This window comes from Chenopodium album, chromosome 23 (genome assembly GCF_948465745.1).
Source record: "Chenopodium album chromosome 23, dcCheAlbu1.1, whole genome shotgun sequence".
Taxonomy (NCBI): Eukaryota; Viridiplantae; Streptophyta; class Magnoliopsida; order Caryophyllales; family Amaranthaceae; genus Chenopodium; species Chenopodium album.
In genome coordinates, this window is record NC_137856.1 from 4,238,543 (window position 1) to 4,255,192 (window position 16,650).

Genomic DNA, 16,650 nt, shown 5'->3' on the forward strand with positions numbered 1-16,650 from the left:
TCTATTTTACTTAGAAAATGCTATAAAAGTTCACATTAGTTTATAAATCAGTGTTATGTATCTCAATTGCTATACCTTGTATTAAGGACAGGTTACATTAATTTTAGTGTATCAAGCTTATTTAAATTTTTTCATTGTTTGACCAAATTTGAATTATTTAGTCATTAACTCATTATCATGTGTAGTAGTTAATGATTGGCTTTATTTGGTAAATTTATATAATTAAAAATAATTTATGGAGTATTACTCACAAATATCATTACTAATATGGGAAAAATCAATTTGCATTGAAATATTCTTTCTATAAAACCTAAATGAATGACATAAATCAATGAACCATCAAATGCAATAAAAATCATTTAGAATGGTGCTTTTATTGGTAGACTCACGAAAGCCATGATCTTTCACGCGTACAGACATGCTATCTCATCAGATACCCATATGCCTATATGAATATGATGTCTTAAATAGCAATACAACAACTGATTTTACCGAACACTTATATTTTATTGTCGTCGATAAAAGGTGCTATGGTCCTTCACCATTAAGCTTACAAGAGAAACATTTGATTTAGGTGTTAGTCATTTTCCATGTCAAAGATAATGCTTTTATCCTTTTTCATAGTTAGATAATATAAACTATATTATATAAAATATAAATCCCAACGACAAAACGGCTCTACTATTCATTTATATATACGTTTCCCTCCTTTAAATACCAAATTTTCTCTTTCATTCTTTTGATTTCTTCTACTTTAATGGCGTAATAATACTTGTTCTTGATCTTCCAAAACCCTCCAAAAATGGCGGGTTTTTACCATTCTTTAAGAAGAAATTCATCATTTCCTTCAACAATTCTTTCTTCTTGTTATTCATCTCAACAACACTTTCTTTATAAACTCATCTTCTTCCTTACTTTCCTTCCTCTGTTTCTTGCTCTGTTTGCCTTCTTCCTTCAATGGCGAGGCGGCGGTATCGACCCGATTACCCGCTGGTCCTTTGATTTTAATAAAGAGTTCCCTGGAATGCTTGATTCCCCTTTTATCAAATCATCATCTTTTGATGATAATAAAAATAATAGTAATTGCCCCAATAATGCATTGGGTCAATCCAATTCCCCTGTTTTTCCTTATTTCAGAGGCTGGAATTTTAATTATAATGATTCCACAATTAGTCCCAAGGTTAGTGATTTATATATGATTATTGAAATTCATTTCTTTTTGTATGACTTAGATTTAACTTCCCCTTTTTTGGGTTTTTCATTTTTTTTTTAATTTTAATCTTTGGTTATTTAATTTTTAATTCTTAAACCCAGAGTTTTAATCATTTTGGTTGATGGGTTTTGTTGATTTTTGGTGTATTTATATTTGGCTTTTTTCATCCGGGTTTATTGATTCTTGCTTAAATATTGGCCAATTTCTCTGTTTTTTCGACCAATTTTTTTTACTTTTAATTATTTTTCTGAGATAAATTGGTTAAAATTGTTAATTACAATCTTGTTCATTTGTAGATCGATTAAACATGCGTGAAATCATAGTAATCTGCATGCTTGTTCTTCTTTAAGTAACTAATTATTGAAATGAGATTGTCTATTGTCAGAAATGAGTTGTTAATTGCTGACTTTTAATCTTGAAAATACAAATATTATATATTAATAGGCTAGTGTAATTTGTATAATTTTTTTGGAGATTTAGGGTTTGTTCTTCATCACATAAATGTTATTTTAGGATTTCTTCCTTGTCTCATGTAACTTCTCCTGAACTACATTAATTTCATGACTCGGATTTATACGTCGATTAAGATTAGGTGTTAAATGTTGATTAAATAATTTCAAAAGTCGGTTGAGATAAATTATAGAAATAGGAAGGGAGTGTAGTGAAGTGTTGTGTTAGTGATCTTATACTTCATATTTAAACATAGATTAGTTGCTGCTTATTTATGTAATATGATTGTGAATGATTCTAAATTTGAATATGAGAATGAACAAATAAATAATGCAACAACTCAATCACTATGTTAAGTTACTAATCACATCTCTTGCAAAAATATTTGTTATTCTGGTAAAAGTATCGAATTAGGTTTTATTCTAAAGTGTGCTCTCACCTTGATGTGTTTGTGTACTTGGTCTTAACTTCTTAAAGGAGCGTCACGTGTCACATATGTGCGATAGACAATAGCACATGTGAAGCTTTATTATAGCTTCTACTGAGTGTTGGTTGTTTTTATTTGTCTATATGATGTTGATTTGATCATATTTTGGTAATAAATACATCATCCATTCAATTTCTGAATAATGTAACTAGAGTGCTATTTGCTTTTGATCATCTACAATGATGTAGTGTATCTAAGTCTTATTAATATGCAGCATATCTAAGTGATTTCTCTGTATTACATTAGGCATCTATTACGTCAACTACTTCAGCTGGCCTAGAACAATTGCTACCGTGGATCTTTTACCATAAGGTTGTCGGTATTACAAACTTTATCCTCTTTGTGGAAGGGAAGGCTGCAAGCACTAACGTATCTAGAGTCCTTGAGTTTATTCCTGTAAGTTTACTTATCTTACCTAGGGCTGCCTAAGCTGTAACTTAATTGATTTCTCTGTTGCTGGATTACATTCTGACGATATCTCTGATGTTTTCACAGGGGGTACAGGTGATCTACAGAACAAAAGAACTAGAAGAACAACAAGCTAAGAGGTAAGTTTTTGTTTGAAATCAGTTTTGTAAATTCTGCTTGCTTGATCCTTGTTTTTTACGACTTTTAGTTTTGGAAGTGTGGTCGGTGTTGATTGGAAGACCAAAGTGTTCTTCATTCTTTATGTCTCCTTCTTTCTCCTCATGTTTAGTGGTTCAATACTATGTTACTCAGACTTCTGTATTCATGAAAGACATGAGTATGTGCCCAATGATTTAAGTCCGAAATATGAGGTGTCAAGTGTCCATAGCGATGCTGGAGTGCCATGTCATGGTACTTGAACTGAAATGATTAGTCCTAATAACAGTCTATAAACCAGATGTGAAATTATCAATGCTTGTACTTTATTGTTTTGTACTGAGTACGAAAAATGCACATGCTTACATTGCTTCAAATTTTGGTTGACAGCCGAATATGGAGTGAGTCATGGCTTTCAAACTTTTTCTACAAACCATGCAACAATGAGCTATTTGTGAAGCAAACCCTCAACATGGAAATGGCTATTGGCTTAGCAAGAGTAAGAATCATAAACTTTATCAACCATTGAATCATCAACTTTATAACTCACTCTTCCGGTGTGCAGTCATGTGATGTTTTAAGTCAATTATCTGATCTTATCTAGGATGCTGGCATGGATTGGATTTTCCATCTTGACACTGATGAGCTCCTGCACCCTGCTGGAACACGAGGATACTCTGTGAGAGAGTTACTGACTGATGTTCCAGCAGACGTTGACATGATAATTTTTCCAAATTATGTGAGTGATTTGTGTCATCTCCTTAATTTCATAGACTTGCTGTAAAGACAATTAATTTCTGTTTGTTTACTTAGCTTGATCAGTCATTGTCCCATTGCTTTTGAATTTCAGGAAAGCTCTGTTGAACGAGATGACATCAAAGAACCTTTCAGTGAGGTAACATTTCTAAATGAAGATTTGCATATTTATTTTAGTACTCATTATAAATAACAGAGTTTTTAGCTGCCATTGTGCTGTATTCTAACTTTATAATATTAGAAAGTGGATGTTTTTATATGCTTAACCTTCAGCTGCTAAGATTAATTATATTCCTTTTCTCTAGAAGTCATACCTTCTGCCAATCACATTTCTCTGACATTTGATTCAGGTTTCGTTGTTCAAAAAGAACTTTGATCATCTTCCAAAGGAGACCTATTTTCAGTTCTACAGGGATGCAACTCGGAGCAACCCAAATTATTTTCTGACTTACGGAAATGGAAAAGCAGCTGCAAGAATTCAAGATCACCTTCGGCCTAATGGAGCCCATCGATGGCATAACTACGAAAAAACACCAAAGTATGCTTTGTTATACTGTTTTTTTCCTTTAAAACTGATGTATTTTTGTTCTGTATAATGGATACTTGATCTAAGCATATTTTTAAATATTTAATATATGATTAAGCTTCTGACAATTGTTTCAGTGAGATGAAAATGGAGGAGGCTGCAGTTTTGCACTACACATACTCAAAATTCTCCGACTTGACCTCAAGGCGTGATAGGTGTGGATGCAAGCCTACAAGGGAGGATGTGAAGAGATGCTTCATGTTGGAATTTGATAGATCAGTAAGCTAAACAGTGCCTATCATAATTTTCCTCTAATCTTGGTCTTGTCTTGATTTGAACCTTTAATTTGATGATGTCTGATATATGTAACTCCCAAATTGCAGGCATTTATTATTGCTTCTACTGCCACTGAAGAAGAAATGCTCCAATGGTGAGAATTCCAACTGCATATTAATAGGATGCATAACATTTTTATGAAAAATCTAACTGTTAATCTTGTAAATTATTATTCCTGATGTAGGTACCAGGAACATGTAGTGTGGAATGATGTAGCAGCAAAACTCAAACTTCTGAAGTATGGCATTTTACTTCGCATTTATGCTCCTTTGGTGAGTCCAATACTCTCAAAGAAATTTCTCCGTTATACATTATAATGATCTTTAGGTCATTGTTACTTAAGAAAGAAAATGTTTTGGCAGGATATAATTCAGGGATTAAGGGAATCCGGGGTCTTTGCTTCTGTTATCGAATCAGCACTGGCCACTCCATTCAAGAGAAGCAATGACTCTGCAGACAATGTCGATGTAGAAAAAATGAATTCAAGGGAGCTTGGTATCGATATCCTAGAAACTACACGAAGACTCCTGGAAGAAACCAGTGGACATGATAGCTTTCAAGCAATACCACCTTTGTCTCCACCAGGCTTCAATGATGTAGATGTGATCGTATCAGCACAGGACAATCTTAACAGAAGCAATGGCTCTGCAGACAATGTTGATGTAGGGAAAATGCTTCAAATTTCCAAAGAACACAGAGTGGACCCTGGAGGAAATCGGGTGAAGAGATTTCAAGCAACCCCACCTTACTCTCCCCCAGGCTTTGACGATATTACAGAAGAAAAATAGTCGCGAATCATAGTACAAAATTTTGACAGGTTCTCATTCTTTACCTCATTGATTGGTTTGGTGGATAAAAAACAGATATGTACATTGCAGGTTAGATAACACAATACTGTGCAGTACTAGTGTTATAGATAGGTTAATTGGAATTGCACAATACACATTTTATACTAATAGAATTAGTTCATTACATTATTGATCATAGAAAGATTTTAACCATGTACAACTAACACAATTTTCAGAACAGGAAAGATTATGATGGAGTATCCTGACTACATTATGATATTGTATAATATGTTGACTTCAGTTGCCAAGGGACTGGAACAAGTGAGGCTTAAGGTGGTTCAGCCACTTAGCTGAGCTTGTTCAAGTTCGGCCTTCAAGAGGACTTATAACTGGTCTGTCCATGCCATGGGCTGGTTCTAGGCCTAGGCCGATTTGGGGTCTGTTTGTGTATAGGCAAAGAAAGAACTCTTAACTCATTGACTGTTGCCATCTGCTCTAATCCCATTAGAAATCGGCCTCCTTGCCACTTCTAGTTGATATTATATTCAAAGACCTAAGTACATATTTATGTATGCAATTATGCATCATATAAATTGCAGCAGGATGATGAATGAATGAATGATGATACAATTAGCTTAACAATATGTAGCAATTTTAACATACAATATGCTTCTAAATTTTATAACTAACACTGCATCAAACTCATGATTAAACAGAATTAACACTTCGAGATTGAAGCTTCCTCTTCACCCATGAAGGAGACAGCACAGGGCCATTTTCGATCTCCACAGTCTTTTTTCTTTCCATATCTTCTCCATCACCCGAAGAACTCTTCATTTCTTGCAAAAGCTTAACTCTCCACACCTTAAAAGTCTGATCTAAACTAGCACTAAACACCAAAAAGCTCACCACAAACTTGTCCTTCTGCGAGAAAGCAGACAAGCACCTAACCGGCCCTCTATGACCTTCTAGTACAGCAAGACACTCATGAGCACACCCTGCTTTTCTGTCTTCCAATGACCTCCTCCAAATCCTTATTGTCGCGTCCTCAGATCCACTTATCACAAAATTCTCAATGGCTACAAGGCAAAGAACTGCGAATTGATGCCCTTGTAAGACCCTTTTGCCTTGATTATACTGACAAGAAACCTCTTGCTCCCAAAAATTAATACACCCTTCAAAAGATCCTGAATACAAGAAGCTACTACTTTGATTTTGATTACTCAAAGCTAAGGCATAAATAGGGTATGCTTGAAAACTAAGGACCTTAATAAGAGCATGAGAATTCTCCCCATAAACCCTTAACCACATTTTTACTGTTCCATCTGAAGAACAAGTAAAAAGATAACCATTTTGTTGATTAATTACCATATCATTAATATTATCTGAATGAGCTATAAATGAGTCAATACATTTTCTCTCATTTAATTTCCAAGCTTTAACAGTTTTATCAAATGACCCTGTATATAAAATTCCTTCAATATGGTAATAAACCATGCAAGAAATGATGTCCTTATGTTGTGGGGTAATTGGCTTACAAGTGAACCTATTTTGTGGGACACTTGGCCTTAAGACAAAATTTTTGAAATGGTTGGTGTTTGGTAAAGTGGTAACTTTTCTAGGCTTAAAGTTATTATTAGCAGAATTGTTACAATTGTGTGATCTCATGGACCATACCCTAATTTTGTGATCCTTATGGGATGTAAAGAGCATGTTACCTTGAGCCACCATGGCTCGGACTTCACCCGAGCTAGCTTGTAAGTAGCCTATTGCATGGCAGTCACCTGACTGCCATGCATGGACTCGACGACTAGTTGAGCCAGTCATCACTATGTCCCCTGATACCGCGATGGAGTAGAGATCTCCATCATGGCGAAGAGAGGAGATGCAACAATAGAGAAGAGAAGGATGAGAAGAATTTGAAATAGACGTACGAGTCCATAATGATTCGTCGAGGCTTAGAGGGTGCAAAGGTGAGGCATCTAAGGGGAAGTGAGTATAACAAGAAAGCCTTCGATTTTGTAGTTGAGAAAGGTGATGAAAACTAGGTGATTGATCTTCTATATTATCATCATCTAACAAACATGAAAGAGATTTTCTACCACTAAATTGGCGGTCCATTATTAATTTTAAGAAATGTATTTTTGAGATTGGAAATTTGGTGTTTAAGATGAGGATATATGCATGCAATATATATATAATCATGCATTTAATATCGTCAAAAAGGTAGGTAATCGTTATATATTATGATCAATTTTGGAGTGTTAGTACACCTTGTTTTTATGTATAATCCTAGGGTGATGTATATAATATATGGTCCAATATATAGTTATATTATATCTATAGACTATAATGATGCATTGATAAGGGTTGACAATTGTGATTAGTCATAATCACTGCGTCATAATTAAGCTGGAGAATTTAAGCATGGAACAATTTGGTGGCCATTTGATGTAATCCCCAATTTTGTTAAAAATAGCCAGCCAAGTCATAGGTATATGTGCCACTTATTTTGTTTAAAATAGTACACTTTTTCAATACGTAATCCCTCCGTCTCTTTATTAATGTCCACTTTCTCTATATTATGTGAGTAATAAATGATAGAAAGTGGACATTAATAAAGAGACGAAGGGAGTACATATTAGTATTTGGCGTAGCCATTGTAAAGGATTTAAATTGCTACTTCAATTCAACCTTATGGTTATATGTATTTAATATGTATAGTATTTTTTTTAATTAGTTCTTGTAAGTTGTTAGGGCATGTTCTCATTGACTGAACTCAGCTGAACTAAACTGAATTGAGCTTAAACTGAAGTGAACTGAACTGAGCTTGAACTGAACTAAACTGAAATGAAATGAATATTTTATAAAAGAAGGAAATTAGGAGCTGAACTGAACTGAGCTAAACTGAATTGAACTAAATTCAACCTAAGAGAACATACCCTTATTATATACATTTATTTTCATATTTATACCATAGGTGATAATTGAATTAAATGGTTAAATAATTAAATGTCCATCTTTCTAATAAGAGGATGAGAGCTTGAATCTTCTTATCATTATGTTTTTATATGGAGCAATGTTGGTATGAGAGGTTTATCGTAATGAAAGAGGGTTGATTAAGTTGTGATGTGGTATAATGAGATGTTGAGTACTTGACGTGGCGTAATAAAATGAGGTTTGTGGCACATAAACATTCTTGAGAACGTTTTTTAATACAGATTGTGCAGCAGGGGTTACTTGTAGGATGTTACCGATTTTATCAGGGGTTACTTGTAGGCGTTACTTGTATTTTGAGTAACCCCTGCAAGTGACCCCAGACGAAATCCCCATACCGGTAACACCATACAAGTAACCCCTGACCAAAACTAGTAACACCCTACAAGTAACCCATGACCAAACCGATAACACCCTACGAATAACCCATGCCGCACCATAAACACCCTACAAGTAACCTTTGTCGCACCATGTGGCCAGCCGCATACAAAATTTATAATTTTAATATTTTAGAATAGATAGATAAATTAGAATAGATAGAACTTTATAGAACAAGCGGAGGGTTCTAGTTCAATTATTCTCTAGCGCTGGTCTGCGGAGTTAGGCGGACGTAACCTATTGTGAGAGATGTTGATTCGGTAGAGTCCTTACCTTAAAATAACATAAAATAATACGGAGTAACACTAAAGGCGTATACATAGTTTAATCCTATAGAATCCAACTTTTCATCATCTATATTGCCGGACGATTTATGACACGCCTTTCATATGTGTTCATGACATTGACAAAAATGTCTTTGTTGTTGTGGGCAAGTTACTCCATATCATAAAGTGAGCAGACCTTTTTCAACAATATATTCATACAGTCATACTTATTAATAATGTGGAGATATTTTTACCGTAAAATTGTTCTATATTTATTTGTCCTTATTAATGTTAATTACTTTTTTTTAAAACTCTTATGATATTATGTAGATATTTATTTTAATGTTTTTCTCTACAATTAAGCATGTGGCATAAGATTAATCCAAAAGAGTTTTCCGAACATGGCTACCGTGTTAGCTTCCCCAGTTACTCCGTATATCAAAATTGTAAAAATAAATAGTAATAATAATAATAATAAAAAAAAAAATAGAGCAAATAAATCCAAATTTGAAATGGATGGAGTAATTTGTAAATTAAATTTGAAATGTTTATTACACTGGTGATGCATTCAATTCAATTGGGTAAAATGAGATTAAAACGACAATATTGGCTAAGCTCTAGTTGTCAGTCAGTCCAAATTTTTTTTTAATAAACGTTTATTTAACGAATAACAACCAAATTCTTATAGTTCATCGATTTGTTCGTACACATTTTACATTTATATTGTAATTAAGACTTAAGTGGGTAAAGTTTATATCGTACTGGTGACGTGGTCTTAGGCAGACCATTGTCACACATAAATGAATCTCCTACGATGTGCTAAATTGGCCTCCACAATTGTGTGCATTAATTAATATAATTCAGAGTTGATGACAATTTATAACACTCCGTATTATTTTGCTTAAATGAGCTACAACAACAATAGGTGATACAAATTATAAATACGAGCTGTGAAATTTGAACATATGATTTATTGTATACAAGTCCTCAATTTTAACCATTAAGCTAAGATCTCATTGATCTCAAATTTGTGTTTACACGAGTCGCTCTGCTTGCTACTCAAATGGGTGTTTGCCCATCAATTGATTTTTAAGGTTGCCAAATCATGGAGATGCTAGGTAGCATATCAATTAACAGAATAATTATGATTTTTTTTTTTTTTTTTTTTTTTTTTTTTTTTTTGTAATAAATAAAACTTTTCTCTTATATCATTATATGGGATGATCACCAAAATTTTATAAAATTTCCCTTTCATTGACAATAATATTCATTATCATTAACATTAAGTGGTTGAGTATTAAACTAAATCTAAGTTTATATTTATTCTAATTAACATTAAATTTGAGTTACTTCTTTTACATAACACGACTTTGAGCTTTCAACCTTTGAGTTGGCAACAATTGATTGAAAGTTCAATCCTAATTACTCTCTTAGAAAGTAATTGATGAATAATGGATTGATCTTTGCTCAACTCAACTAATCTTTTATTTAATTTTATTTATTTTTTTTAATGGACTTTTATTTTACATTGTAGAGGAGAAATAATTAACTTGCACATGAGCATATGCCAAAGTAAATAATTGTAAAAATATGATGAACACTTTTGAAAATAAAAATTCAAACTACGTGTAAGACATATGAGACAAAATGACCAATTAGAAATAGGAAATTTTGACAATTACCACCTTCTGTTATGTCCATTTTAGCAATTACCACCTTCTTTTTTTTTTTTTTTTTTTGAAAATTACCACCTTTTATTTTCAAAAACATCAAAAGTTACCACTTTCTTGCCTCCCAAATACCACATGACGTCATTTTGGGCTCATTCTTTCCCTTTTCTCCCTATTTCTCTCACATTGCTCATTACTAACTCGATTCTCATCCTCCCTATTTAGTAGAACGTTTGTATGATTGTTTGAGATGGAAGATAAGAACTTTTTTTTGTTCCTACTTAACTAAAAGAGCTTGTTTAAGTCGTTTAGATGGTGTTGATTTGAGTCAAATTAATTTAGAGTCATTTATTTTACTACACAAGGATGCCATATAGAAAAATCCAAAAACTCAAGGGTATAATGTAAAATAAACTAATAACTCAAGGTTACCTTGTAGAAATTTGAATTTAGGAGGGTACAAGGTAGAAAATTGAAAAACTCAAGGATACCAGGTAGAAAAACCAAAAAAATAAAAAAAATATAAACATAATAAAATTGTTTAGAAAACGTTGTAACATCTTACGGATTATGTTAATTTGGGTCTATTCATGTGGGTTGATTATGTGCTCAAGTCTAGTTGAGTTCTATTTGATTTTCCAAGCATATGAAACATCGAGTATAGGGTTATATTGTCCTAATTTACGCATATTTTGAGCCAAATAACTCCAACAAATGATCAACCTTTGAGTTAATAATCGAGTATGAGTCAGTTTTACCAGGTCTACTATAAGATACATCATAAATCGTATTTTACTAATTCAAAATCATGCAATGAAAAAAAACTCGATCAACAAACGGCAACTCTTCTATATATACACCTTTCACTCCTTTCTCTTGAATGGTCAATGCATGGCTTGTAACAACCCTTTTTTCTTCTTCATCTTACACCAAATTCCAACACCAATTTCTTTGATTAAATCTTCATTCATTCATCAATGGCAGGTCTCATACATCCATCAAAACTTCGTTCATCGTCATCATCTTGTTCATTATTTCCTTCTTACAAGACCAAAAACTCCGTCTTCTATAAACCCTCTTGGCTTCTCATCCTCCTCATCTTCTCGCTTTCCTTGCTCACCTTCTTCCGGCAATGGCAAAACAACGACGTCGACAACGTGACTTACTTGTTCCATCAGCAACCCCCCGCTTCCTCTCTTTCGACTACTGAATGCACCACTACTAGAGGGCTGAGTCAGAGTTCTTCCTTTGATTTTAAAGGTTGGAAGTTTTTTGATGATGACTCTAATCTTACACGAGTTACACCTAAGGTTAGTTCATTTTTTCGATTATGATTTATGATCATCATACAAGTCCTCAATCATAATACTAAATTTCTATTCAATTCTACGACGTCCCAAATAGGTCACTTTTTAGATTTGGTAAAGCAAACTTTTAATGTGTTCAAATATTCATATCTTTTATCGTCCTCAACTTTCATTAAAATGCCATTATCTACCAAAAAAATGTGTAGCAACTATGTCCAAATGTGATGAGCACCCTATTTTGGTACAAATCAAGCGTCCAAACACTAATATGAGCCATAGGTCAATGCATGCACTTGGTTTTTTTGGACTATAACCATAATGGGTTAACATTAATTAAAATGACTCGTGTAACATACTATTTGAAAACTTTCACACTTTTTCTTTTTTTAAATAAAGACTATCTCAAATAGAAGTAAAGCTAATTTGAAATGACAGTCAAAATTAAAATTAAATTTTACCAATGTCTTTGAAAAGACTATCTCAAATAGAATAATATTTTGTTTGTATTCTTACTTTGAAACTTCACCGTGACAAGGATGATTATGATGATTATACGATTATTTTGAACCATAATTTGTTTTGAAACTTCTAATCTTCTTGATAAAGTAATAAAACACAAATAATTCTCCAAATTCAGTTTCTTATTTAACAATGCTAATAATTTATTTAGTCAATTTGAATAATAATTTATTACACAAATCTGGATTATGTTTTACTAAGTACTTGTACATAACTTCTTTCAAAAAAAAAAAAGTACTTGTACATAACTATCAAATTTCATATTACTTTTCCAATAGCACATTGACACGTACCATATATACATTTGCATGAAAATCAATTATTATAAGTAGTCGCCCATGACAGAAGCATTATTATTTAATTAGTCAATAGATTGAAGGCATTCACACGTTAATACCATATAAGATTCCAAAAACCTTCGTACATTCTTCAACGATATGATCCCTCCCCTTCTTGCGATAGTAGACGGCTAGACGTGCATTATTCGATCTTACAAGAGATCCATTGCATACATTTGATACATACCAAAATTTGTTTCTCTATCATCATATCATGCATGTATGTTTATGTTCCTAAAACAAAGAGTCCAATTATACAATTCGCTCAACTTTTGGTCACCCTTTTGGTTGTGGTGAAGTGGCGATGTACATATTTATAAAACACGTTAAATCTTAATTTTAAGGCATCTGATAATTTGATGATTATATTTTTAAACATCATTTTTTTTTTCCTCACTTGGCACACCCCGTCCCCAACTTATCTATTCACAAAAATTTTAATATATGATTTTATTACCTCTTGCATTGCTTATAAATTAATACTCGTAGTTAGATCGATCACTCATTTCTCCACAATTCCACATGTTGCCCTGCCTTTACACTCTTTCTTGCTGTTTTTTTTTTTTTTTTTATTTTATTTTAAACGAAAGTACGTAATGAGCACGAAACTTGATAGAGTATATGATATATTCATGGGTCTCAACCATTAGCTTAACATTTTGGTTGAGATGGTTTTCAAAATGAAATATTTCATGCAGGGTATGCGGGAGGCCCATGTTATATCCACATTTCAAGCCCAATAGGCTTTCATGTGAGAGGGCGTGATAGAGTATAAAACATAATCCTGGCGCTCAATCATAAACTTAAGCTTTTTGTTGAGACTAACCATGAACTCATGTATTGTGTTAGATATGTATTACTTCAACTACATCTGCTGGCCTAGATGAAGTTCTTCCATGGATTTACTACCATAAGGTTGTTGGAATTTCAAATTTTTTCCTCTTTGTCGAAGGAAAGGCAGCTAGCCTTAATGTGTCTAAAGTCCTTGAGACTATTCCTGTAAGTAATTCATTTGTATATAATTTATGGCTATTTTTCTGCCTTTGATTTGCAAATTATTTGCACTTCTCTATTATTGGTTTTATTAATCTTCTCTTTCTCACGTACATATAGGGAGTGAAAGTTATTTCTAGAACAAGAGAACTAGAAGTCCAACAAGCTCAGAGGTTCGTGTTCAGTTATCGTTTAGGATTCAACTGAAATAAACTAGAAGGGTAGGGACAATCATGACAAAATTACACGTTGATATATATATATATATATATATATATATGGCTTCAAAAAGAAAAATATATATATATATATATTTATATATTTTTTTTTAAAAAAAATAATAATAATATACGGAGTAATAATATTCAATTTTTACACTTTATTTAATTTTATTTTTAGACAAGTAATTTCATCTTAATATATGCATCGTTACATACTACACAATATTTGATTTTATTATCTAATATAAACTTGCTTATTAGCTTCATATATTTAATATAAACTTGCTTACTATCTTATTAACTTTGTCTTGTTGCATGTTATATACAAGTACTGCGTAAAATAATTGTAATACTTTTATGATCCAATGTTCTATGTTTTTGTAAGTCCTTACATAAAATCCTATAAAAATCTCTACTACAAATTTGCTTCTCATTAATAGTTTTGGATTATTCATCAGCCGAATTTGGAACGATACATGGCTTTCAGCTGCCTTTAACAAGCCATGCAACAGCGCGTTATTTGTGAAGCAAACCCTTAACATGGAAACGGCTATAGTCATGGCAAGGGTATGTATGATGAATAATATGGTTTCAATTTAATAATTCTATACTTCTTGTAACTTCTATATTTAATTTTCTTTGTCATTTTGAATCTATAATATATATGAAGGATTCCGGCATGGAGTGGATTCTCCATGTTGATACCGACGAGCTTCTACATCCCGAAGGCACTCGAAACTACTCAATGAGAGAGTTATTAGCAAATGTACCTAGTGATGTTGACGCGGTTGTATTTACAAACTATGTGAGTAATCAAAGGTTTTATTCAATTCTAATTAGGTAGATATAGACTCTTTATCTTCAATTTTATTGTTGCGTGCGTGGTTCGTTGGCACGACTATCAAGTTAGGTGGCTTAAGAGAAATACTTGTACATAGTATGAACAGTTCAATTTAGGTTAGGTTGAAATTAAACAAATATATAACATGCGTAATTGTGTGGTAGCTCGAATATGTTCATTTGGGATATTTTAGTCTGATGATGAATGTCATATTTTTTCCCTCAGGAAAGTGCGGTTGAGAGGGATGACATTCAAGATCCTTTCGATGAGGTAATTTTAAATCATAAGTTTAGTCAGCACTTATTATATCCATATACACATTTCTTTTACATGCACGATCCTCATTTTTAATGTCATTGCATTGCGTAGGTCTCATTATTCAAAAAAAATTTCGACCATCTTCCAAATGATTCAAATTTCGAACTTTACAAGATGGCAACTCGAGGTAACCCAAATTATTTCCTAACTTATGCAAATGGAAAATCAGCCGCAAGGATCCAAGATCACCTTCGCCCCAATGGTGCTCATCAATGGTATAATTACTACAAAGAACCCAAGTATGCTTCATTCTCCTTTTTCATAAAATATTTTGTATTAATTAGCGTCTTCTTATTAAGATAAATGATTTCTTTGTAAGTATAGATGATGTAGCACATCAAATTACAATAATTACATTAAATATTTTGCCTCATCACACGGTCACACCACCATGCATGCCTCATTTGCTTTAAAATTACTCTAACTCCCCATACCAATCATGTTATATTATAGCTAATTAAATGAAATAATGATAGTTTTTATTCCATTTTTCAATATATGAAAAAATTAATGCTTAATTATTCATCAATTTTGAAAATCATCACCATATTTTTTGTCAAATTTGCGTACCAACACAATAATTAACAAGTCCTTACATGAAATATGCACGTAACATAAACATCAAATACTTAAACGAAAATGACAAGTACGTATATCTTAGTCCAACATAAACATCGTTAATCGATAACTTTAACGCACTCTTCTACCTCTTTATCATGAAGATGTGACAATTTTACTTTAACATGTATAGTAACCAATGTAGCTTCTTAATAACCATTATTGATAGAGAGATGATATTGGAAGAAGCTGCAATTTTGCACTACACATATGCAAGATTCTCCGACTTAACTTCAAGGCGCGATAGATGCAATTGCCAACCTACAGAAGAGGATGTGAAACGATGCTTTTGGTTGGAATTCGATAGATCTGTATGTTACAACTTATTCATCATCATCTTCTTCTAATAATTCTTGGATTTTCTTGTTTATTATTGCTTTTAATGAAAATTGACTAGCTGAATTTCAGGCTTTTATTATTGCTTCTACTGAAACACATGAACGAATGCTTCAATGGTAAGAGAACACGCCCAATTTATATTCACGTACAAATGTATAACCTTGATATTGTATCGTAGTCCAACCATTCTATCTAAACAGAGTTGGTTTTTCTGTTTTAAGTTCTAGCTTAGTAAGCAAACTTTGACCACTAATATCTTTAGAAATAAATGAATTAAATCATAGAATTAGTACTTAAATATTGATCAAACTACACCTCTATATAAGTAGATCTATTGTTTTGGTCTAATTTGATCTACTTCGTTCTTATGTATGTAGGTATCGTGACCATGTGGTGTGGGATAATGATAAAATGAACCGTAAATTATTGAATTATGGTATTTTTACACGCATTTATACTCCTATGGTAAGTCTCCATACCAACAAAAATTATTTCTTTGTGATCTCTCTCTATACACTTAAATTATACGAAGTATTTTGCTACAATATATCTCGATGTCTCATTCATAAAAAAAATGCTTTCACAGGTAATTATTCAGAAGTTAAGGGAATCCGGGATTTTTGCTTCTATAATCTCATCGGCACAAGACACTTCACCTTGAATTTTAAATCATCACCGCGAATGAAAATATTTTCTTCATAAAAAATATTAATAGTCACGTTAAA

The 16,650-nt window shown here is 32.6% G+C and overlaps 3 protein-coding genes across 3 annotated transcripts; 2 read left to right on the forward strand and 1 right to left on the reverse strand.

The window, feature by feature from the left end:
* The first annotated feature begins 802 nt into the window (after positions 1 to 802).
* On the forward strand, positions 803 to 5,193 carry LOC145606875 (glycosyltransferase-like At2g41451). The gene is made up of 11 exons (XM_081662717.1): positions 803 to 1,180; positions 2,397 to 2,546; positions 2,646 to 2,698; positions 3,105 to 3,213; positions 3,319 to 3,453; positions 3,565 to 3,609; positions 3,821 to 4,008; positions 4,134 to 4,275; positions 4,380 to 4,426; positions 4,517 to 4,604; positions 4,695 to 5,193. The coding sequence occupies exons 1-11, from the start codon at positions 803 to 805 to the stop codon at positions 5,118 to 5,120; spliced, it is 1,761 nt and encodes a 586-aa protein (XP_081518843.1). The 3' UTR covers positions 5,121 to 5,193.
* Positions 5,194 to 5,827: 634 nt separating this feature from the next.
* LOC145607678 (protein JINGUBANG-like) lies at positions 5,828 to 7,252 on the reverse strand. The gene has a single exon (XM_081663271.1). The coding sequence runs from the start codon at positions 7,239 to 7,241 to the stop codon at positions 5,829 to 5,831; it is 1,413 nt and encodes a 470-aa protein (XP_081519397.1). The 5' UTR covers positions 7,242 to 7,252; the 3' UTR covers position 5,828.
* A 4,156-nt stretch (positions 7,253 to 11,408) lies between these two features.
* Positions 11,409 to 16,586, forward strand: LOC145606876 (glycosyltransferase-like At3g57200). The gene is made up of 11 exons (XM_081662718.1): positions 11,409 to 11,741; positions 13,445 to 13,594; positions 13,709 to 13,761; positions 14,268 to 14,376; positions 14,480 to 14,614; positions 14,876 to 14,920; positions 15,020 to 15,207; positions 15,756 to 15,897; positions 15,995 to 16,041; positions 16,303 to 16,390; positions 16,512 to 16,586. Exons 1-11 carry the CDS (start codon positions 11,409 to 11,411, stop codon positions 16,584 to 16,586), a joined length of 1,365 nt encoding a protein of 454 aa, XP_081518844.1.
* The last annotated feature ends 64 nt before the right edge of the window (positions 16,587 to 16,650 follow it).